The sequence below is a fragment of the Rhinoraja longicauda genome, chromosome 10, assembly GCF_053455715.1.
Source record: "Rhinoraja longicauda isolate Sanriku21f chromosome 10, sRhiLon1.1, whole genome shotgun sequence".
Taxonomy (NCBI): Eukaryota; Metazoa; Chordata; class Chondrichthyes; order Rajiformes; family Arhynchobatidae; genus Rhinoraja; species Rhinoraja longicauda.
Genome location: NC_135962.1, coordinates 25,770,973 through 25,795,538, shown reverse-complemented (window position 1 = coordinate 25,795,538; position 24,566 = coordinate 25,770,973). Strand labels below are relative to the sequence as shown.

Here is a 24,566-nt window from a genome sequence, read left to right as displayed (position 1 = left end):
GGTCCCAAATAGATGCTTCAACCTCATTTTATTGTGCTGGCTCATTAAAATAGGTTATTTATTTTTCAGTTAAATTCAAAATTCACTCTATTCACAGGATCAGACTGGTAACCATACAGTTATATACACTGACATATGCAATATTTCAAGTAAAAAAATGAATTAAAATGCCATTATACGGACAAGAATTGGTTGATAAAATTATTAAACATTGAAATAACTATCATACCTTAATATGCTCTAAGACAGCTGTTGCCACATTTGTATGAAGATCAATAAGTCTTTTTTTCTGCAGTAGTTCAGGGAGAGAACTTTAATGGAAAAGGTGACAAAATTAAAGGCTGATCCTCAGTCTAGGTATTCTAAAATATAGCTTCATTGCAGTTCATAACTATTGCTTTCGTGGAACAAAGCAAGGAATAATAATAAAATTAGTTTACTTTTCCCAGTAGCTTGAAATGCAGATTTTCTTGGAAAAAGGCAAAGATCACTTAACTAAATGAAAAATTATTCAGAATATATATTAGCAAATGTACAATTTCTAAAAAGTAAAATTCCGGATTATAGCATGATTTCTCCCGTAGATTATAAAACTGGAATGGATAAATCCAAGTTGCTATTTAAAGGATTTAAATTTCCATTCAAATTCAATGATGATTGCTTGGATAACCACCAATTACCAAATAACTTGGGCTATGACATTAGGAACCACTATTTTTCCAAGCACATCCTATTTTGGAATCCTTATCAAACTCATTGATTTTATATAATCTTTTGCAAGGTATTTATAATGCACAGAAGAACAGAGACATTGGCGCCAATAGCTCGTCTTTTAAGACTTCCTAAAACATGAAAGCTAATGTTATTATCTCAATCTCATTGTGTGAGTGCCAATCATTCTTAGAGCTAGAGTGCATCAATTTAAAACATCAATGTTTGCCATGTGCATGTGTTTAATCTGTATATAGCTCAATGCAAAGGTAGACACAAAATGCTGGAGTAACTCAGATCTCGACCCGAAAGGTCACCCATTCCTTCTCTCCAGAGATGCTGCCTGTCCTGCTGAGTTACTCCAGCATTTTGTGTCTACCTTTGATTTAAACCAGCATCTGCAGTTCTTTCCTACAGCTCTATGCGATTGTGTTCTATATTTTTTCCAAATTCACTGCATCTTCCAAGTATCACACACAAACTTAATGGAGCTTCCTTATCCTGAATACAGCTTATAAACATAGCACAAAAAGTAAGGAAATTTGTGTTTGGTAGATTATTTCTTTGTTGTAACAATGCTTCTTGGCAATAAATCTTATACCGTTGGAAAGCCTGTTTATTTCCCTTTTAAATGGTGCCACATTTGTAAGGAACATGCATTTGTGGGATGAGCAGCAGAGCTGAGTATATGGGTTACGCCCATGAAAAATTTGCCAAATCTTCTCTGCCAATGCCAAGCTTATTCTGCTGTTGCTATTGACTCTTGTTTTGAGCTTCTGGTACCCCCAGGTGCTGACAATCAGGTGCCTGATTGGCACCTGATTGGCAGCATCTGTGAGCATGGGCCCTGCTACAGTGGTCAGTAGGTGTCTGCTCCAAGAATCGGCATGCCACGTTTGACTGATCTGGATAGGGCCCGTGCGATAGGGCAACTTCAAGCTGGTGTTCCGCAAAACCAAGTTGCGGCATTATTTGGAGTGAGCCCTAGTACCATCTCCAAAGTGAAGGCCAAGTTCCATATAACGGTGGATGTCAGAGACAGGCTGCGAAGTGGGCGTCTCTAGAAGACGACACCCGAAGAAGACCGTTTCCTCACCCTGTCAGCACTTAGGAACCGTAGGCTGTCTTCTATAGATTTGCAGTCAAGGTTTGCAGGACGATATGGCCGACGGCTCTCTGCCCAGACAATTCGGAACAGACTGCACGCAGCCGATCTCCGGTCTCATAGGGCTGCCAGGCCTGCCATGACTGCCCTTCACCGTCAGGCCCGTTTGCGCTGGTGTCGGCAACACGTGCACTGGAACCTGAACATGTGGAGGAACGTTATGTTCAGCGATGAGTCCAGATTCTGCCTATGGCAGTTGGATCATGGGGTCAAAGTGTGGAGAAGACGCGGAGAACGCTATGCTGATTGCTGCACCGATAGAGTAACATCTTTTGGTGGAGGCAGTGTGATGGTGTGGGGCGGCATCTCCCTCACTGGAAAAACGAGGCTTCTCATCATTGGAGGCAATCTCAATGCAGAGAGATATCGAGATGAGATTCTGCAACCAGTGGCAATCCCATATCTCCACAGTCTGGGACCGAACTCTATCCTCCAAGATGAGTTCGCCCCCACAGAGCAGGGTTTCTCAGAGACTACCTCCAGAATTTGGGAGTGGAGAGGATGGAATGGCCTGCCAGCAGTCCTGACCTCAACCCCATTGAACACTTGTGGGATCAGCTTGGGCGTGCTGTTCATGCCAGAGTGACCAACACAACCACGTTGGCTGACTTGCGACAAATGCTGGTTGAGGAATGGGATGCCATCCCACAACAGTGTGTGACCAGGCTGGTGACCAGCATGAGGAGGAGGTGCCAGGCTGTTGTGGCTGTGTATGGTTCTTCCACACGCTACTGAGGCTCCTGTTTATTAAATGAATAAATTGTTAAATTGCCAATATGTTTCTTCAAACTTCAATCATCCAATCCACCAAACAACACCGAACAAGAGTCAATGGCAGAATAAGCTGTTTGGCATTGGCAGAGAAGATTTGGCAGATTTTTCATGGGCGCAACCCACATTCTCAGCTCTGCTGCTCATCCCACAAATGCATGTTCCTTACAAATGTGGCACCATTTAAAAGGGAAATAAACAGGCTTTCCAACGGTATAAGATTTATTGCCAAGAAGCATTGTTACAACAAAGAAATAAATCTACCAAACACAAATTTCCTTACTTTTTGTGCTATGTTTATAAGCGCAGGTATCAATGTTTCCACATTTTGTTTCATTGTTCATTGCAATGATGCAGGTGAAATGGCACCCACATTTGTGCAAAATTTAAATTTACTGATCTGATTCTGAAGAAAATTTGCTGAACTCTGTTCCATAACTTGTAGAACATTATTTCTTGCCATGCACAATAGAACCCTGGGTCTCGTTATTTATTGGTGAATTTGATATTGGGCCCAATCTTGCTGCCAAAGGTGAGTTACCACACTAGCTGCTGACAAATACAAAATGTTTGAGATTATTTTTCTGGATCTTGTTGGCTCGCTGACAGGTAAGGATGGAACAAATAAAATGGTTGGTTATACGCATAATGGGGGTTTACAAGCAGTGCTTTCCACAGTGCCATGGGTGGGCCAGAATAAATCACAGCCAGAAAATGGCTGAAGCACTGACAGCTATCAAAGTCCTATCACCAACTTTGGAAGCTCTCAAAGATGTCAGAGACTTTGAATGTTTCCAAATGTTCCTGGACATTGAGAAGCATTCAAACACCATTAAAAATTAAATTAAGTATAAAAGCAATAAAAATATTTAAAAATTCAAAAATATACATTGACAGAATTAAAAACCTTTGCTGGTCGGCATGGAATTAGTCAAAGGGCCTGTATCCATGCTGCATCCTTAAACTAAACTAACAAATTAAAAAACATTCAAGCCAACTTAATTACATGAGAAAAATGTAAATCGGCTTTTTCCTACACTACTTTGTCACAGCCATTTTGCTTGATTGAAATCACTGGGGTCACAGACTTAATGCACATTCACAGGAAAGATTCACCAATGCAATGGCTGGCAAATGCAGCGGGTCTGTGTTTCACCATTGAACCCCATCAGGAATTCAAATCTGTAGCACAGTGGGACACTGCCTGTAGAACTCAGCCAGCAAGTATAGGTCTTACAGAAACCCCATGTTTGCTGATATTTGCGGGTCGCAATGACTGTGTAAGTGCTGGTATTTCACGGACAGAACTAGCCAAATGAATTAAATTTTCTTTTTGAAGCTTTGGAACAGGGTGAACAGCAATTCAGAAGCAGCCATGCAAACTCAGAGGGAACAAACTTGACACAGTGGGGAGTATGAGAACATTAAATTTTGAAATGTTATAATTCCAGATAAAAATATTGTTTTGCCGAATAGCGAATTTCCTGCCAATCTAGTAATCCCTATTTGGATCTTCATCCCTCCGTTGTCTGTTTTGGAATATGAATGTCCATAGGAAACAGCAGGGCAGTAATTCAATATTGGCCATTTAAGAAAATGAGAGGCATAGAGTTCGAGGAAAACATGTTGTAATCTGGTCAAAAATCATGATGCCTATTGTTTCTTTTGGAGCAAACGAAATCAATCAATAGAGAAGCTTTAGCTTGCGTGTCCAGAACACAATGTATTCTTGCACAATATTCCACTATATTTCTTGTATCTTAAGCACTGCAACTATGAAGCCAAGTTAATCACAATCAGTAATATATATAACCTCCATACCATAGACTTGCTTGCATGTACTAACTTTGCAAAATAGATACTTGTGAATGTAACGCCCTTTCAAGTTAATGCCCACCTTACTGCAGATGTCAGCTTGGCAGTGTTATCAGAAAGCATGCTAATAGCACCATCATCCTCTCCCTCCAGACCCTGTGGAAGAAGAGAAATCACAGGCATGCTCAGTACTGAATCCGGAAGTTACATCTAATGCAGCACAGTATGAACTTGGACCCTGAATGGAGACTGGAGCTCAGGAAATGACACTTGCAGTTGCTGACGTGCAACCATGAAAATTAGATTTGTAAAAAAATCATAGATTTTAGAACATGGAACAAATAACTGAATTTTAGCTATTTTTCGAAAGGAAAGTAAAATCCAAACTTGCTGTTGCCAACCCTCATCTTTTATCTTAAACTTAACAATTCACTGACATCAGATGATGGTTGACTGAATTAATTGACATATAGTCAATCGCCTCTCAACAGTTACCCAAGCTTTAATTTTACTTTTTACATAGGAGGACTTTCCATTGCCATTTCCTTTTCGATATATTTTTCCATTTCATCGTCCATAGTTCGAATTTCATTTCCGTTACACGATTGGCAGATTGTAGAATGTCTTGATAAAGAGAAGTGACTCACACCATTTTATCTCAATTTTAGTTTTGTTACTATTTTTATCATACCATTCCCATTTTCCCATGCCTTGGGACTCAGTGGGCCGAAGGGCCTGTTTCCACGCTGTAACTAAATTAAACGCGCATATCCTTCTTTAATTACGTTAAAGTTGTAATAATTAATTGCTTAACCTATACCTTACATAGGTTTTCTCAGTTATTCCACATCAATGGATCTGTAGATAGGCACCATCTCCTGATAGGAATGGGTGACGTTTCAGGTCGAGACCCTTTTTCAGACTGAGTGTCTCAGTCTGAAGAAGGGTCTCGACCTGAAACGTCACCCATTCCTTCTATCCAGAGATGCTGTCAATCCCACTGAACTACTCCAGCATTTTACGTCCATCTATGGTTTAAACCAACATCTGCAGTTCCTTCCTACACATCAATGGTTCTGTGTTTTGAAATTTGGCCTTCAGTTCTCCTATTATAGCTTTGAATGCTGTGCACTTAGCTGGCTTTGAATGCCGTGCAGATAATTTTATTTGTTTTTATATTAACTGATCTGGTCACATTATTGTTTCATTCCTTACCATGATGCTCTTTAAGTGTTTGACTTCATCCTCTTGTGCCCTGTAAGAATCTAGTTCTTGCTGGACTGATTCAGCTACCTCTGGAAAGGGACTGCATAAGAAAAGGTCAAGTTTCACAGTCAATAAAATGTGTTAGATAAACAAGATCACAATTCAAAATGCAAAGCATGTTGATGAATAAGCAATTTCAATCTTCCCCAAAATGTGAACATATTTGCTTGCCAAAAGATAGAAATATTAAATGATTCACAGAAACACAGCAAACCTTAGGAGTATTCCTAACGCTACCAAAGACCAAGTAGCTAGGACAATAACCAAGAGGGTGGTGGATGTCTGAACGAATTGCCCGAAAGAGTGGTACTGGAAACCTCTCTACATTTACAAAGCACTTGATGTGTTCCAACTGGCACCAGAGAGAAAGTAAAACGAAATGGTTTTAGGGCAGATATTAACTTATTTGGTGAGAAATTAGACAGATGGTCTGTGCTCCTCCGGGTGTTAATAGAGTCAGAGTCATAGAGCACAGAAACAGGCCCTCTGGTTTTCGATTCCCCAGCTCTGGGTGAGAGACTGTGTGTCTACCATATCTAGTCCTCATAATTTTTTTCCACCTCTATAAGATCACCCCTCATCCTCCTGTGCTCCAAGGAAGTGTGCAAGCCTGCTCAACCTGTCCCTGTTGTTCAGGCCCTCAAGTCCTGGTAATTTCCTAGTAAATCTTCTCTGCACCCTTTCCAGCTTGGCACCATTTTTCCCAGAACTAAACAAAATACTCTAAATGCGGCCTCACCAACATCTTATGTAACTGCAACATGACCTCCCAACATTTTTTACTCATTACTCTGACTGATTAAGGCCAATGTGCCAAATGCCTTTTTGACCACCCTATCTACCTGTGGTGCCACTTTCAACAAACTATGTACCTGCACTCTGAGATCCCCCTGCTCTCCAATACTCTCCAGAGTCCTACCACTCAGTGTAGGCCCTGCCCTAGCTAGTCTTCCCAAAATACACCTCACATTTCTCAGTATTAAATTCCATCAACCATTCCTCAGCCCAGCTGCACAATCGATCCTGCTGCGATACGTGTCCAAGTATCCTCTAAATGCTGTTATAATACCTCCTCTGCAGGTTGTTCAATATACACCACCACCCTGAGTGGAAATTTTGCCCCTCTCAGGACCTTGCCCGTCTCCCATGGCTCGTCATATAGATGACCACTTTGGTTTCTGAGGGGCCTGATTTTCTCCCTCTCGTTACCCTCTTTCCCTTAATGTACATAACATCTCTTTGGATCCTGTTCAATTTTATCTGCCAGAGCTATTCCCTGTCCCCTTTTTGCTCTCCTGCTTTCCTTGTTAAGTATGCTCCTCAGTCCCCTAAACTCCTCCAGGGATACACTTTGAACCCAGCTGCCTATACCTGGCCCATGCCTCTATTTTCTTGACCATAGTCTCATTTTCTCTCATCATCCAGGGTTTCTTACTCCCAGCTGCCTGGCCTTTCACTTTAACAAGAACATGCATGCATTGAATTCTCATTACCATCATTTAAAAGCATCCCACTTTCTGGACATCCCTTAGCCCGCAAACAACCTACTCCAATCAACTATAGCAATTTCCTGTCCAATACCATCAAAGTTGGCCTTGCCCTAGGTTAGAAGAATGTCCCCACCATCGAACCGATGTACAGGAGTTGCTGCCTCTAAAAGGCAGCCAGCATCATCAGAGACCCACACCACCCTGGCCACACTTTCAATTCACCCCTGCCATTGAGAAGATATAGGTGCCTAAAAACGGTAACGTCCAGGTTCAGGAACGGCTTCTTCCCTGCAGCCATCAGGCTATTAAACACTACAACCTCCAAATAAGCTCTGAACTACAAGACGTGGGCATTGATTTTGTCTTTTTGCACTATTATTTGTTTGTTTGCTTTTATATATGTGTGTGTCTATATATTTCTCTTTTTTCCGTTTATTATATTGTTTCGAGTATACATCTCAGCACATATTGCCAAATTTCAAATTTGTAACAGATTATAAATTAACATAAAACAATTAAACACCATTCTTTTTATTTACTGTTTTCACAGGGTAATTAGCATAATTGTGAGATTCAAATTCCGGTGTATTATTTGAATGAATTATTCAAGCACAGAAACACTTTACCTCAAAATGTTATGCACAATATTACAAATTAAAAAATAAAATAGATATGTTATAATAATACCAACTTGGGGTGACACAGTGACATCGCAAATGAATTCCTGCCTTACAACACCAGAGACTCGGGTTTGATCCTGACTATGGCCGCTGTCTGTAAGATATTTGTAGGTTCTCCCTGTGGCCGTGTGGGTTTTCTCCGGGTGCTCCAGTTTCCTCCCACACTCCAAAGATGTACAGGTGTGTAGGTTAATTGGCTTCTGTAAATTGTTCCTAGTGTTCAGGATAGTGCTACTGTACGGGGTGTTTGCTGGTATCACGGACTTGGTGGGGCAAAGGGCATGTTTCCATGCTGTATCTCTAAACAGAAAGCTCTAAAATGACAATGAGCAATGGTACAGTACTGCAATTATGAATGTCTTTATACACTCATCACACTGTACATAAATTATGCATAATGTGCATTACAATGCAAACATCTCTTGCAGAAATAACTAATAAAATACAATCCTGAAATGCATTACCTGCCTTTGTGTCTTTGCCAAAAATTATCAGCAGCTGTTAGGTCATAGGTTTTTTTAGTTTTTTTCTTTGGTCTTGCACCCGCAGAAGAATTCTCTATTCCTGGAGTTTCTTCCAAGTTCACTCTATTCAAATGGAAATCCTGCAAAGACAATGTATACATTTATGATACATATGTTGATAACATTTCTTATTCATTGTCTTGAATAATTTAGCACGTTTTGGGGTGACACAGTGGTAGACTTGCTACCTTACAACGCCAGAGACCCTGACTACAGGTGCTGTCCAGACGGAGTTTGTACATTCTCCATGTGACCGCGTGGGTTTTCTCCTGGTGCCCAGTTTCCTCCCACACTCCAAAGACGTACAGGCTTGTAGGTTAAATGGCATCAGCAAGAATTGTAAATTGTCCCTAGTGTGTAGGATAGTGCTAGTGTATGGGGATCGCTGGTTGGTGCAGATCCGGTGGGCCAAAGGGCCTCTTTCTCTGCTGTATCTCTAAAACTAAAACTACTGCCATTTTATTAGGGAAGAGTGATTAAGATACATCACATTTTGTATTAAAGCGAGGCTCCGTTGCTAAGAAAATTCAAGATAAAACATCAGACTTTCCATCAGAAGGGAAAAAGCAATTGCAATTCCTTCATTCCAAACTTGAATTAGTAGGAAACTACAATGCAGTTAACTTAGCATCTATCACAAGGAAAACTTGGAAGAATTTTACTAACAACATTAGAGCACAACACTGACATTTTTCTTTAAGATAATTAGTCTTGTTTTGTGAAAGGTAAATTATGTTTGACCAAAATAGACTTTAGAGATACCTCACGGAAACAGGCCACAATGACCAGCGATCACCCTGTACACTGGTACTATCCTACACACTAGGGACAATTTACAAAAGCCAATTAACCTACAAACCTATACATCTGTGGAGTGTGGGAAGAAACCGGAGCACGCGGAGAAAACCCACCTGCAGTTTAGTTTAGAGATAGAATGGAAACAGGCTCTTTGGCCCACTGTGTTTATGCCGGCCACAATCACCTGTATACTAGTTCTCTCCTGCACGTTAGGGACAATTTTACAGGTCAATTAACCTGCACACCTTTGGGATGTGGGAGGAGGCCGGAGCACCTGGAGAAAACCCACAAGGTTACAGGGAGAAAGTACACTGGACAGACAGCACCTGTAGTCAGAATCAAACCTGGCCCTCTAGTGCTGTAAGGCAGCAAATCTACTGCTGTGCAAGTAAGATTTAAAAAAAAAAATTATTTTATTTTTGAAAAGCATATGTACAAATAGAAATAAAAGACAAATTTGTTACAAAGTTCTTACATAGCTTCAATTTTTAAATTTTTAAAGAGAGAAAATAAAAAATAATAAAGAAGAAAGGAAAAAAAATAAAATAAACTATTGGGAAGAGAGAATAATTTTTAAAAAAAGAAGAAAAAAAAGGGTATAACTGTAAAAATTAAAGGGGGTAGATCCGGGAGACAATAACCACAGTTGTACATCCAACCCTAAACTCAAGTTTCAACTTTTAATTTAAAATTTTTATTTTAGCCCTGTGTCAAACCCATTTACTTTTCTAAAAATTCAATAAATGGAGACCATATTTTAAAAAATAAATCAGGTTTGTCAATTAAGGCAAATCTTATTTTTTCCAAATGCAGGGTCTCTGTCATTTCCGTAATCCACATTTTAATTGTGGGGGTTATTGGTTTTTTCCAAAATGTAAGTATTAATTTTTTCGCAGTTATTAAACTGTAATCAAGAAAATGTACCTGACTTGTTGCAAGTAAGATTTTAAATGAGATTTGGAAACTTAAAACCGTCAGCCTAGTGAGCAAGTACATTGCATTATTATATTAGCCCACTCTGGTTATGAGGAGTTTACTGGCCTTGGTTAGGTTACCAATTAGGATACTGGGCTAGTGAGGAGAGATTTGCTCCTTATCTAGCATGTTGTACTCTTGCTCTTGGACTACATGTTTGCTCAGCAGCAAATTATGATATTCCTCTGAGACAATTAGGCTGGTGACTGCACCTTAATGGCAAATATATCACTGAACATCTGCGGATCTATACCCCGACATTAGTTAATTGCTTTAGAATATTAAAAAAACACATTCATGAGGGCAATGGCCAAATTATTTCTATTTAAAACTGAGGGAGAGTCTACAGTAGTAGGATAGTGTTAATGCGCAGGGATCGCTGGTCGGTGCAGACTCGGTGGGCCAAAGGGCCTGTTTCCGCACTGTATTTCTAAACTAAATTAAAGTGCTTTCTATTTTGAATTGCATTGCTGCCGAGCAGATTGTTGAGGAGTAATGTATTGCTTGTTACAAAAAAAGATTCAAATTTCATGGCTCATAAGAATCCATCAATTTAGATTTCTCTCAACAGATGAAGTCAGTTGCAGGCATACATATAGCTCTCAAATCTCAGAGGAACTTCAATCACTGTGGACAGGGCAGGCATGTGGACTTGGATGAGATGACAAAGCTTGAAAAACACATTCTAGGTGGAGTGCTGCCAATAACGTTTGACTAACCAGTCAGTGATATGCCATGTGAATTGACGGAATAAACAACTCAAAGATTTGCTTCATCTTTGAATTAGGATTTAAATCCAATGGTTCAATGGTGTTTTATTTGTCGCATATGCACCTGCACAGCAAAATTCTGAATGCATATATTACACATGCTGATGTCGCCATGTTTTGACGCCATTATTCAAAGTTCAAAGTCTGGGTGGCCCTTGCGCTCGATGTACTGGAGAACTTTCCGCGAACCAGCGTCCCTCTCCTCACCCAGCCATCTTTGTGTCTCGCGCGTGCCTCCTGCAGTCGACCTTGAAAGCGCTGGAGGCAATACTCAGACTAATTATACGAAAATTGCTTTACCCTGATAAAGATTCTGGAGTTTATGTCTGTTAAATTTACCTCAACTTTCCAATGAAGTGCTGTACCAAAATATTGGCATACTGTTGAGTGAGCCGCTGCTGTATTCCAACCACAAGCCACCGAACCGAGAACCTGCCTGGAGAGGGAAGGCTGCCAAACCCGGCCCCTGTTCGCCCCTGAAAACCGAGAATCGGAAAGGAGGGTGGAGAGAGACAGCGACTGCGGCAGATGCTGAACAAGAAGATGAACCAGGGGGGTCTTACCTTCCGCGCCCTCGAGGTCGGCTGAGAGAGGTGCTCCCCGGGGAACAAAGGCTGGCCAGGCAACGAGACGGTGCAACAGGCTGGGACTGTAAAATGGCACCTCTTGCATATAGACTCAGTGGGCTGTGCTGTACATTCTGTACTAACAGGGGGGATTGTGCTCATGTATGGGAATAGTCTTGCTGAGCTGTATGCAAAAAAGGTATTTCACCGTACCTTGGTACACATGATAAAAAAGGAATCATTTTTGTGGATCTTGTAGCAGTTCTCCATTAAGCCTGGGAAGAGATGACTTATTTTTCTCTCTGATGCAATCAGTTCATAGTGCAATACCTCCACACTTTTACTGTGGCAAAACAATGTTCCCTGATGTCCTAGACTCTGTGCAAATCTCCTCGCAGCTCCATTGCAAATCTTCCTGTTCCCCCACCAAGTGTTTGAATTGGTACTTTGAATGAGACGGACATTGCTACTTTGACTATGGACTTTTTCTTTTCTTTTGTAAATGGTGGCAAAATGTGGTGATGGGTGCAAGAATTTCACAATGCAGTGCATGCGTGACAATAAAGAACTATTGAACATTGAACAAACCGTTATTGCCGAAAATTAATTTGTTTCGAGCATGGAAACAGGGCCTTCGGCCCACCGAGTCCTCATCAACCAGTAATCATCCGTACACTAGTTCTATCCTCCACAATAGGGACAATATACAAAAGCCAATTAACCGACAAACCTGCACATCTTTGGAATGTGGGAGGAACCCGGAGCACCCACAGAAAACCCACTCAATCACAAGGAGAACAAACAAACTCCATACAGACAGCATCCGTAGTCAGGTTCAAACCCGGTCTCTAGTACTGTAAGGCAGCAACTCTACTGCTGCACCACAGTGCCGCCCTCCAACCAAAGGTTTCCCCAACCAAATTTGCCATTTTTGTTTCAATGAGGTTTTATTTATTGCAGATGATCACATTGATCCATTTTATTGCAAGCAATTCATTTACATCACTTATATCAATCTGAGATTAAAAATCCACATTATAACATGGGAGAATCTGAATTTGCATTCAATAAACGTGGTAATTAGTGGTCTGGCATCAGAAAAAAATATATTTAGTGTGAATAAACCTGAAGTGGCCTAAAGTAACTGCAAAAACAACCGTGGAAGATCTTTCATTAATTTTGCAAGACAACTTGGGATTAAGAGTAAATGTGCCTTTGCCATGCTGCCCAGATATCAAGAACAAATTATAAGGCAACCAACGAATAATTAGCCTGTAGTGGATGCAAAGCCAAAATCAAGACGAAAACGGTCCGTCTAAGCCTCAACCAAATGTACATGTAACAACTGGCTTAAGAATGCGGTGCCAGCCTTTGAACACACATGAACTAAACTTCAATATTTAACTGTCAATATTGTTCCATACCATAACTCACAAGTGAAAGGGTAAGTAACGCTGAAACCAAACAGTCCATAAATCTTTTAAAGGGTAGGATTCAAAATGGTGTAAAATTCTGAAGGCTGATTCCAGATGTACAACTGCAAAATCTCCTTAGCACCAACACAATCAAATAAGTATATTTATTCTGTTTGCATTCAAAACACAACTTATAAGACAAACATTATTGTTAACTTTGGCACAAAGTTTTTCACAGATGACAGAAGAAAATAGGTTGGCCACATTCAAGGCAAGGCTAATCTTGCCTTGCAAAATCATATCTGCAAATTTTCCAAATTATATGAATTTGCAGAATGCAGTGGAACATTTGTATCAATTTACTAAAATGACAAATTGCAATGTTCAGATCAGTGGGAACTGTCAATTAATCTTCAGCGTTGAGTTCAAATTTTATTTTTATTAGTTGTAACAGAAAACAAAAGTTGATTTTGGAAAGTTACAAAACCTAAAACTCAAAACACAATGTCTTCAAAAAGGGAAAATATTATTAACCTTGGCAAGCTAAATGGTTTCAAAATATTATGAATCCTAGAACTAATGGCTATCATTTTTCCATTTACTACTTCAATAATTCCAGTCAAGCATTTCACTTTTATTTCTTTAATTCAAGATGAACTTCTTGAATAGTTTACCATGAAGACTATAAATATAATCAGACAGTAGCAAACAAACATTGTATAGCTATGAAATTCAGAAATGCTTTATGACAATCATTAAGTTCACGCTTTAAAAAAAAGGCTTCTTCTTTGCCTTCCTGCATAACACAGAATAGTACAGTACAGGAACAGGGCCCTTCAGCCCAAAATGTTTGTGCTAAACATGATGCCAAGTTAAACCAATCTCATCTGCCTGTACATTATCCATATCACTCTATGCCCTGCACTTCCATCCAGAAGCCTCTTCAATGCCACCTGCTTCCACCACCACCTCTGACTATGTGTTCCAGGCCCCCACCACTTTGTGTAAAAAAACTTGCCCCACACATTTCCATTAAACTTTCCCCTTCTTACTTAGAGCAATGCCCTAGGCATTTGTATGCGTTTGAATAGGAATTTGTATGAGTTTCTGATTATGTCGGAAAATGGTTTGCATGTACATTCCCAAAGCAATTCAAAGCCATTGAATAAGATAACCCAATTTCTCCTTAATAATATTCCAGAATCAGCCATTAGCAAAAATGACAGGTTAAGATAATATCACTGACTGATGGATACATTTTGGCCTAAATACCAAGGGAACTCGTGTTGGATGGAACTGCAGATGCTGGTTTAAACTGAAGATAGACACAAAAAGTTGGAGTAACTCAGCGGGACAGGCAGCATCTCTGGAGTGAAGGAATGGATGACGTTTTGGGTTGAGACCCTTCTTCAGACCAGTCAGGGGAAAGGGAAACAAGGGATATAGAAGATGATGGAGAGAGATAAAGAACAATGAATGAAAGAAATGCAAAAAAGTAACAATGATAAAGGAAACAGGCCATTGTTAGCTGTTGGGTAAAAATGAGAAGCTGGTGCGATGTGGGTGGGGTAGGGACGGAGAGAGGGAATGCCGGGATTACTTGAAGTTAGAAAAATCAATATTGATACCACTGGGCTGTAAGCTGCCCAAGCAAAATATCTGATGCTGTTCCTCCAATTTGCATTTCGCCTTAGTCTGACAATGGAGCAGACCTAGGACAGAAAGGTCAATGTGGGAATGGGAAGGAGAATTAAAGTGTTTAGCAACTGGGAGATCAGGTTGGTCCAGGTGGACTGAGTGAAGGTGTTTAGCGAAACGATCGCCCAGTCTACGTTTGGTCTCGCCGATGTATAAGAGACATCGAACTCCCTGATCTGGTTTGAAAAGTACACAAGGAATTTATGTTCACCCCATTTAGCAAACCTAGCTACATCTCATTTAAAATATGACCTCCCAGAATGCAACATTATCTGAGTACATAAACAATGTGCCAGACCAGATTTTTTGTTGGACTTTTGTGGTCTGGTCGAAGAGATACCTCACTTTTCAAAATTCCTGAGGATTATGGAATGCTACACAAGTAGTAAGTATACAAGACAGAAATGTTGATTGTTCACTGAAGTCACAACCAGTTACAACCAAATAACTTTCAATAATTAGGTTATGCAATGGCAAAAAGACCCCTTTACATTATGTTAAGATATTGTTTCTTTATCATGCAAATGTTTCTATTATTTAACACGTGACAATAAATGCCATTTTATGAGCATTTTACATCTCAGGGATTCAGGGAAAATGTAACACATCTGTCCGATAATTGAACCTGCAATTTTAATCGTGTGACCATTAGTTGTCACACCAAAAAAAAAGCGCTTAATTGCACTCACTTTATTAAACAGAGTAGAATGAACTATTTACGTTCCTTATTCGACAATTGTAGAAACATTAAATAATTTACTTCTGGAAAATTAAAAATGATATCGTAATTAGGTGAAGAGGGCACAGTTCTTAATAAGTGCACATTGAATATTAGGGTATCAGAACAAAGCAAAGGAAAGCCCTCGAGATTTTACAGGTAATGAAGCAATTTTTGGAAGCAAATAGAGTCAGAGTCATACGGAAACAGCCCCTTTGGCCCAACTCATTCATGCCAACCAAGATGCCCCATCTACACTAGTCCCATCTACCCACGTTTAGCCCATATCCCTCCAAACCTTTCCTATCCATGTACCGATCCGTGTCTTTTAAATGTTGTTATAGCATCGGCCTTAACTACCTCCTCTGGCAGCTCATTCCAGATACCTACCTTTTATGTGCAGGTCAGGTTCAGCTTAAACACGTCCTCTTGTTTTTGATTCCCCTACCCTGGGTAAAAGACTTTGTTCATTCACCCTATCTATTCCTCTCATGATTTTATACACTTTGGTGATAATACAGAAACAAAATATATATGCTAATTGTGGAGAGGGAAGGTAAAAATGTTTAATTTTTTTGTGACGTAGATTGGTAAAAGGATAGTTTTGCAGTAAGAATGAATCAACCCGTTTTTGACTAGCTTGTACTTCAGTTGAAGGAATGAAAATAAAAGGTCTGCAACCTTATTATGTAACAAACTAGTTTTCTAGCTTTTCATAAATCCAAACGTTTCTTGATACTGTATTTAAGTCACCAAAACATGAAAAGTACAAAAGGATTCATGAGTCGAACAAATGGTGAAACAAAAAGCTGACTGCTCAAGCTCAAGAGTACATTACTGTCAATGATGAATATTGTTGGAATATAGTAACGATTATAATAAATTGGAAGATAAACGCAAATGTTGGACTAACTCAACGGGTCGGGCAGCATCTCTGGCGAAAATAGATGATGTTTTGGGTTGGTATAAAGCAGCATCTGCTGTTCCTTTCTATTACATAATAAATTCGAATTGGCTGGCTCAAGAATCAACATTTAAAGAGCATTTGTTATATGCAGTCAACACCACAGCTTAGACCAATACCAGAACCATCTATTTCTTAGAAAAGCACACTATTTTCATGGTAATATTACATTTTGTTCAAAGGGGCACCAGATAATTAGCACGTGCATCCAACCCAATAAATCCAATGTTCTTGGCTGGGGAGAAGGCCCTAGTGGTTTTTTCAAAATGAATTTTACAGTCAAGGCCACAAACTAAAAATATGAAATTCCGATCTAAGTTGAGTTTGATTTGAGACTAATCAATTTGACGTCAAAAATTCGACTTGGAACTTTGATTTCAAAATTATTCATTTAATTATCCTCACACATTAGAGAATTGGAAAGGTTCAGAATTTATCAACAAGAAGCCATCTTTAGCTATTTTTGTTTAATTACTCAACATGAATTTATATTCTTAAAAAAAAAGAATTGGAGATATTCCAAACGGTTATTTGAGCTCTTGGTAACAGTGTAAAGTAAGTGTTGAGTTGAAACCCACAGTGGTTTTAGGTACTGAACCCTTCCTTTGTAGGTAATGGAATGTAGAAATATGTGTTTAATAACGTGTTGCCATTGGAAACCCAAAGTGCACAACAAAATTGCTAGCAATGCAATGCTGTTTAATCTTAACCACCATGGTGAAAGCATCTTAGGGATTTATCACTTTTACTAACCCTTTTTTACTAAGTTCAAATATTTCTAATTGCTCAACTGAAAAATAACATCAATTCAGATCTGATGCCATTGTTTATCCAAACAGTTGTACGTAATCAATCCACAAGTCCAAGGAAAAGCAAAATAAATTGATTTATGGCCAGTCAGAGGTGCTAAGAATAGTGCTTGACCAATTCAGCTAGTGATGCACCTCTCATCTAAGCCCAAACCACAACGTTCCTTTAGCTGTCTATGAGAATGATTAAGTTTCCAGTTGAAAATATGGTGACAAATGTGATTTTCATTTCACAGATGAAAAACAGATTCATTTCTTACCATGACTTATTTTTGAATGGATATTTCACAGCATCCCGAGCTTTAAAAAGCTACTGAACTTCATAGCTGCCACTCACCAAATTCATTCTCAGCCACATCTCAAATGGTGGAATATTTAACTCTATAAACAGTTTTGCGCTGTCCTTTCAAACATTTTGGATAATTTAGCTGATATTTTTAAAGTGAATCTAGCAAGCTCATTGAGGACTTTAAAAATAAAATGAAGTATTAATCTTCGTGACTAAAATAAAAAAGAAATCTTACACTGCCACATTAATGCAGCCAGAGAAACACCTTGAAGACAAAAATTAGTTCTCACCCATTATAGACAATAGGTGCAGGAGTAGGCCATTCAGCCCTTCGAGCCAGCACGCCATTCATTGTGAGCATGGCTGATCATTCTCAATCAATACCCCGTTACGGCCTTCTCCCCATACCCCCTGACTCTGCTATCATTATGGCCCAATGAAAAAAAAAGTCACATTTTTGTATTTAACTGCGAGTTAACACAGTCTTAGCTGACAATCAGTGCACTCGAGAAAATTTTATCTGCCAAATCTAAATTGTACTTTAGACTTTTGAGATGCAGGCCATTTAGCCCATCGAGTTCATGCTGATCACCATAGACCAGCACTATCCGACACACTCGGGACAATTTACAATTTTAACAAAGCCATTTAACTTACAAACCTGTACATCTTTAGAGAGTGGGAGGAAACCGGAGCACCCAGAGAGAACCCATGTGGTCACAGGGGGAATGTACAAACTCCGTACAGACAGCACCCAGTCAGGATCGAACCCGTGTTTCTGGCGCTGTAAGGCCACAACTCTGCTGCGCCACCATGCCACTCTGTACTACATGACAAATAGCTGTCCTACAAATTTTACAGCTTCAATCACAATAGAATCCTACCTATGCCTCCAATTCAAAATAGTTTTGATTTAAATATAATCTTCATGGCATTTAAATCATCCATCGTTTTTAAATTGTGTGTCATTATTTGCAGATAATAAAGCACCACCTCATTGATTAAGATCACCTCAACAATTGCCACATTGCACTATAAGCGGTCTGTGCAAACGATATAAACCATTATTCTAGATCTTCAGCAAGCGAAGATCAACCATAAAAAAAAATTCCTCCACTTCAAATGAACAGAAACAGGAGAAAGAAAATTACAATTTTACAAAAAATACAAGAGAGTGGGCCTGAACTCCAATTCACCTCATTGTAAACCTTCAGACTATGTTTAATCAGACTTTACCTTGCACTAAACATTGTTCCCTTTATCCTGTATCTATACACTGTAGACGGCTTGATTGTAATCATTCATAGTCTTTTAGCTGACTGACTGCACGCAACAAAAAAAGCTTTTCACTGTCCTTTGCAACAATAATAAACTCAACTGAACTAAATACTGAAACAACAGGAAAGTGATCAGGAACTTTGTGTCATGGAGTCAGAACAACAATCAAGCCCTCAATGTTTGCAAGAAAGAAGTTTGTTGTCGACGAGAAGAAAGAAGGGGTGAAAACAACCCTGCCTCATCAATGGAGTTGCTATAGAGATCATCGATGCTTCACGTTCCGAGGCACCCATATTCACCAGCAACCTAATCTGGTCTCTTCATACTGACCTGGCGATCAAGAAAGAGCATCAGTATATTTACTTTCTTAGGCACTTGAGAAGATTCGACATGTGCACGAGGATACGTTTGAACCTTAATAGATGCAGAGTGGTGAACACAGCTCAGTCCTTCACATGCTCCATACTTCCTTCCCTCCAAGTCCATCTCCAAGGTCCGTTGAATCAGGAAGGCTGGAAGTATCACCAAGAATGCCTGCCACTCCACCCATTTTCTTTTCTCTCTTCAATTTTCTGGGAGAAGACACAGAAGCTTGAAAGCTTGGACGGCCAGATCTAAGAACAGCTTCTTCCCACGTCCTAGCACACTCCCAAACTAATAATTTCTTCTACACCCCATAACTAGAGGTGCTGCTGTGTACTCTTACTCTTAACTCTGATTTATTCCGTTTTTGCACTTCAGACTGCATTTTAATCTTGTAACATTGCACTGTATTCTATTGTATTTATTGTTGTGTCTATCATTATTATATTAAACTGTGTACTCTAGAAGCTCCATGCAAACAATTAATGGCATTGCAACCTGGTGTATATGACGATAAACTAAGCTGAATCTGAATCTGAGTATGCTTTTTCATTTAGTCCCACACTATTCAAGCGAAAAGTTACAAATCTACAGCCTTCAGATGCAACCACAAAATTTTTGAAAGTGTTTAACTGCTCACAGTTGTATTTAACACTGTGCCTTGTGCCAGTTTTGTATCTGAAAGGCTACCATGCAATACCAAAGCTTCAGGATGGATTCTGGCCTGAGTGAATTTGGCCTCCAGCGATAGACAATAGACAATAGGTGCAGGAGTAGGCCATTCAGCCCTTCGAGCCAGCACCGCCATTCAATGCGATCATGGCTGATCACTCTCAATCAGTACCCCGTTCCTGCCTTCTCCCCATACCCCCTCACTCCGCTATCCTTAAGAGCTCTATCCAGCTCTCTCTTGAAAGCATCCAACGAACTGGCCTCCACTGCCTTCTGAGGCAGAGAATTCCACACCTTCACCACTCTCTGACTGAAAAAGTTCTTCCTCACCTCCGTTCTAAATGGCCTACCCCTTATTCTTAAACTGTGGCCCCTTGTTCTGGACTCCCCCAACATTGGGAACATGTTTCCTGCCTCTAATGTGTCCAATCCCCTAATTATCTTATATGTTTCAATAAGATCCCCCCTCATCCTTCTAAATTCCAGTGTATACAAGCCCAATCGCTCCAGCCTTTCAACATACGACAGTCCCGCCATTCCGGGAATCAACCTAGTGAACCTACGCTGCACGCCCTCCATAGCAAGAATATCCTTCCTCAAATTTGGAGACCAAAACTGCACACAGTACTCCAGGTGCGGTCTCACCAGGGCCCGGTACAACTGTAGAAGGACCTCTTTGCTCCGATACTCAACTCCTCTTGTTATGAAGGCCAACATTCCATTGGTGAATCAGAGGTGAGCTGGAACCAACCCTGCTTCTCAATCAGCCAAGTAAAAATAACCATTGACAACGGCCACAACATGATAGAAGTTAAGAATGCCAGCATATTAAAAAATTCACAAGGTGCTGGAGAAACTCTGCAGGTCAGGCAGCATCCCTGGAGAACACAGACAGGTGACATTTCGGGTCAGGATCCTTCTTCAGACTAATTGGAGTGGGTGCTGGGGAAGAAAATTATCAGTGAAGCAAGATCAATAAGCTTTGGACCAATATTCATGCATGGTTCATTTGTGCTGGTACACAAATGTCTCCATGTATTTTCTCAGAGCTAGGGAAATATTCAGCAATAATTATGACTGGGTACTGCGCTGAAAAGTCACCTAAAAATCATAACATCTTCAAGGTTTTATTACAGCAAAACATTTTATAAATACTTGTGGCTCTTTTCAGTTTAAGAACTTATGGCAGAATAAAGCAATGTTTTATTTCTGGAGAACTTCTACTGTCATGGAGCCCAGTGGAGGCATTGCATTGAGAAGTTAAGTTCGTAAACATTTTGGACCTTTCAATGCATAAATCACAGTAAAAAATTAGGAATACAACCTTTAATGTTTTCTAAGAAACGCCTTTTGCTAACTATTGATTTCTCGCAAAATCTAAATGGGAACGTTCATGAAGATTGCTTAAAACTCACAAGAATCGAATCACTCATTTTTTAAGTCGCTGATTATACATAATATTACTCAGTTCATTTCCTAAAGGAAAGAGTGGCTTATGAAAGGAAGTCACATCAAATCTCAACATTTCAAAGCTGAAGTGACATGTTAGTCTTTGCAGATGCAGTTAGTCTTAAGGGATGCAGTTTCCAAGATTTGTATTTTCAAAGGGATTTTTGCATATCCTTAAGGCTTAAAAGAATGATAAGAATCTGCAAAAGCACAATGCACTCATTGAATAAAACATATTTTTTTATAAAAAAAGCTAAGCTTTCAAGAAACACATGGATGGTTCACAGAATAAGAATTTTAAAACAAAACAGACCGCAAAAATTATTTATTTCTTAATCCAAGATGAATAATCAATTTTTTTCGAATGAGTGTTTGAAGTCAATTGTTCAGCTCCATTTCTGCTGACCCTTGCAGAGGCTGTACTGATCCCTGGTAGTAACTTCAAGTATCTATTATTTATTTTCCCAACATGTTGAAAAAAACAGAACCAAAATAATGAACCCATTCTGTTCTTAGCTCAACTGAACTGGAGAAAGGAAGACAACACAATTTCCACATTGAGCACTGACAGGAACTGCACATTCTAAGTTCAGCCATCAGACTTAAACATGCTAACTTGAACTGTAACCACCAAGCAGAGTCTTAGAATCATACAGCATGGAAACAGGTCCTTCTGCCCAACCTGCCCAAGCCGACATCTACAATGTTGCCCCCCTCAGGTTCCTATTAAATCTTTCCCCTCTCACCTTAAACCTATATCCTCTGGTTTGTGATTCCCCTACTCTGGGTAAAAGACTGTGCATTCACAGGACCTATTCTCCTCAGATTATACACCTTCATAAGATCACCTCTCAGACTCCTGCATTTGAATGAATAAAGACCTAGCCTGCCCAACCTCTCCCTATTGCTCGGGCCCTCAAGTCCTGGCAACATCCTTCTAAATCACCTCTTTGTAGCTTAATTACCTCCTTCCTATTGCAGGGTGATGAAAACTGAACAAAATACTCCATATGCGGCCTCACCAATGTCTTGTACAACTGTAATATAACACCCAACTTCTATGCGTCGGAAGGAACTACAGATGCTGGTTTAAACCGAAGATAGATACAAAAAGCTGGAATGACTCAGCGGGTCAGACAGCATCTCTAGAGAAAAGGAATAGGTGACATTTCGGGTCTGAAGAAGGGTTGTGACCTGAAACGTCACCTATTCCTTTTATCCATAGATTCCAACTTTTATTCTCAGTACCCTGGGGACTGATGAAAGCCAATGGACCAAAAGCCATTTTGACGACCCTATCTACCTGTAGTGCCACTTTCAAAGAACTATGTATCACTACTCCTAGATCCCTCTACAACACTCCCAAAGGCCTTGCCATGCACTGTGAAGTTCCTGCCATAGTTTGACTGCCCAAACTGCAACAGCTCACTCTTATCTGCATGAAATTCCATTAACCATTTCTCAGCCCACTTGCTCAACTGATCAAGATCCTACTGTGATTTTTGTAAACCACTATGATACCCCTACTTTATTGTCATCTGCAAACTTACTAATCATGCCTCACACATCTATATCAGTGAGATAAACCTCAAACAGCAAAAGGCCCCGCACCGATCTCCGAGGCACACCCCTAGCCACAGTCCAAAAATCAACCTTTCACCATCACCCTCTGCTTTCTTCCAAAAAAGCCAATTCTCTATCCAGTTGATTAGCTCTCCCTGAATCCATTCAGAGCAGCCTACCAGGCAGAACCTTATTAAATGGTCAATATGCCAAAAGCTTTAAGAGATATTGGGAAAAATGTTGGGTATTAGATGTCACTTGGCTTCCGACTTACTCTTCCCACAGTGTTTATGTGGCTAATTTAGTTACGTTTCTGGTTGGTTAAGGATTTAGCGATGATGATCAAGGGAATCTACTTCCATTTGCACATATAATACGTACTTTTAAACTTCAACTCAATGATCTACTTCCAACTATAGAAGGGAAATGTTGTGGCTTAACAAAATGATAATTCTGTCTTGTTCTAACAGTCATGTGATCAATCTACAGGAAATGACATTAACCTCAGCTCCATTCCCCTAATCCCTAAAATTATGTTGTGATTTGGAGCCTGAACACCAGTTATTAAACCTCTTCATTATAGGATTCTGTTGTGACCAGCCTGCTGCTCCACATCTGAGTAAGCGTACACATTTAAAACCCTGAATGTATCTCAACCATGCACTGTAAATCAAATATTTAATTTTCAATATTAAAATGATTTCATTCAATGGTAAAAAAAGACATGCTATTAAGAAATTGCCTTTTAGCCAGATAAATATAATTACTTCAATGGGTCCTTCAATAAATACAGTTGGACTGTATAAAATCATTGAAGCATCACACCGCCATCTACTGGTAGTTACGAGTTAAACTGACTTACAAAAGAGTGTAAAGATTCAAGCTTGAAAACTAGAAGCATTCATCCCCTCGTGTCTGCTCTGCTACTTGATAAGATCTGGGCTGTCTTTTATCCAAGAACCACTTCCTTGCACTCATCTCAAATTCATTTATTCTCTTAATATCTAAAAATCTATGACTTTCTGAATTAAAGTGCATCTTGCGGTGTCTCATTGGATTTGGTGGTACACTTTTTAAGTGTTAGAAAATTCTCTGATGTTGCAGGACGTGTGAATAGCCAACAGTGCGAAATATAGAGCAGGAAATGGGATTATGGTGAATAACAGAAGAAGAATAGTTCATCTGCTTAACCGTTCACATTAAACTATCAAATAAACACAAAAATAAATTTGAGTGGGTGTTATCCATGTCAAATCAGGTGCAAAAAAGGAATTGGAAATATTAAGACTGGATTCAAAGATGAAGAATGGGATGAAAGAAAAACAAAGATCAATGAATTGAAACATTCCAACTGTTTATCGCAACTCAGGTAATAACTATTTATTTTGCAGGTTAGTGAGATTAATTGATGGGCACTAACATTCCGCTGTTAATTAAAACATTGTTACATTGTAAAATAGTGGACAACTTCACATACCATGTTTAAAACAATAAATTTATGAAAATAAATGAAATGAGATAAGATACAACAGGCACCTCATTTTTACACGTGGTTTGTTTGCTTGAAAAGCAGCGTGTAATTAAAAAAACTACAAATTAAACATACACGTGACTGCGTTGTCCACAATAAATTTGAGTGTGATATTCCAAAAAAACAAGCATGCAAATCAAGCTTTGGTATTAAAGGACCACGCGAGTTATTTCAAAAACGCAGAAATCAAGCATGGGTAAAACGAGAGGCGCATGCACTGATTTTAAAAAGATAATAGAGCAATGCAATGCAGCAATTTGCAACTCATACATTTTTGTTTCCTTGG

At 39.5% G+C, this 24,566-nt stretch overlaps 1 protein-coding gene across 1 annotated transcript in view; it reads right to left on the bottom strand.

Annotated features, from left to right (window-relative positions):
• Positions 1–24,566, bottom strand: part of scfd1 (sec1 family domain containing 1) — a 110,577-nt gene that overhangs the window by 62,739 nt on the left and 23,272 nt on the right. Inside the window, exons 11-14 of the mRNA XM_078407139.1 lie at positions 8,363–8,502; positions 5,678–5,768; positions 4,545–4,618; positions 230–311 (exon numbers count right to left, since the gene is read on the bottom strand). Coding sequence (XP_078263265.1) covers positions 230–311; positions 4,545–4,618; positions 5,678–5,768; positions 8,363–8,502 — 387 coding nt within the window. The remainder of the gene's footprint in view (positions 1–229; positions 312–4,544; positions 4,619–5,677; positions 5,769–8,362; positions 8,503–24,566) is intronic.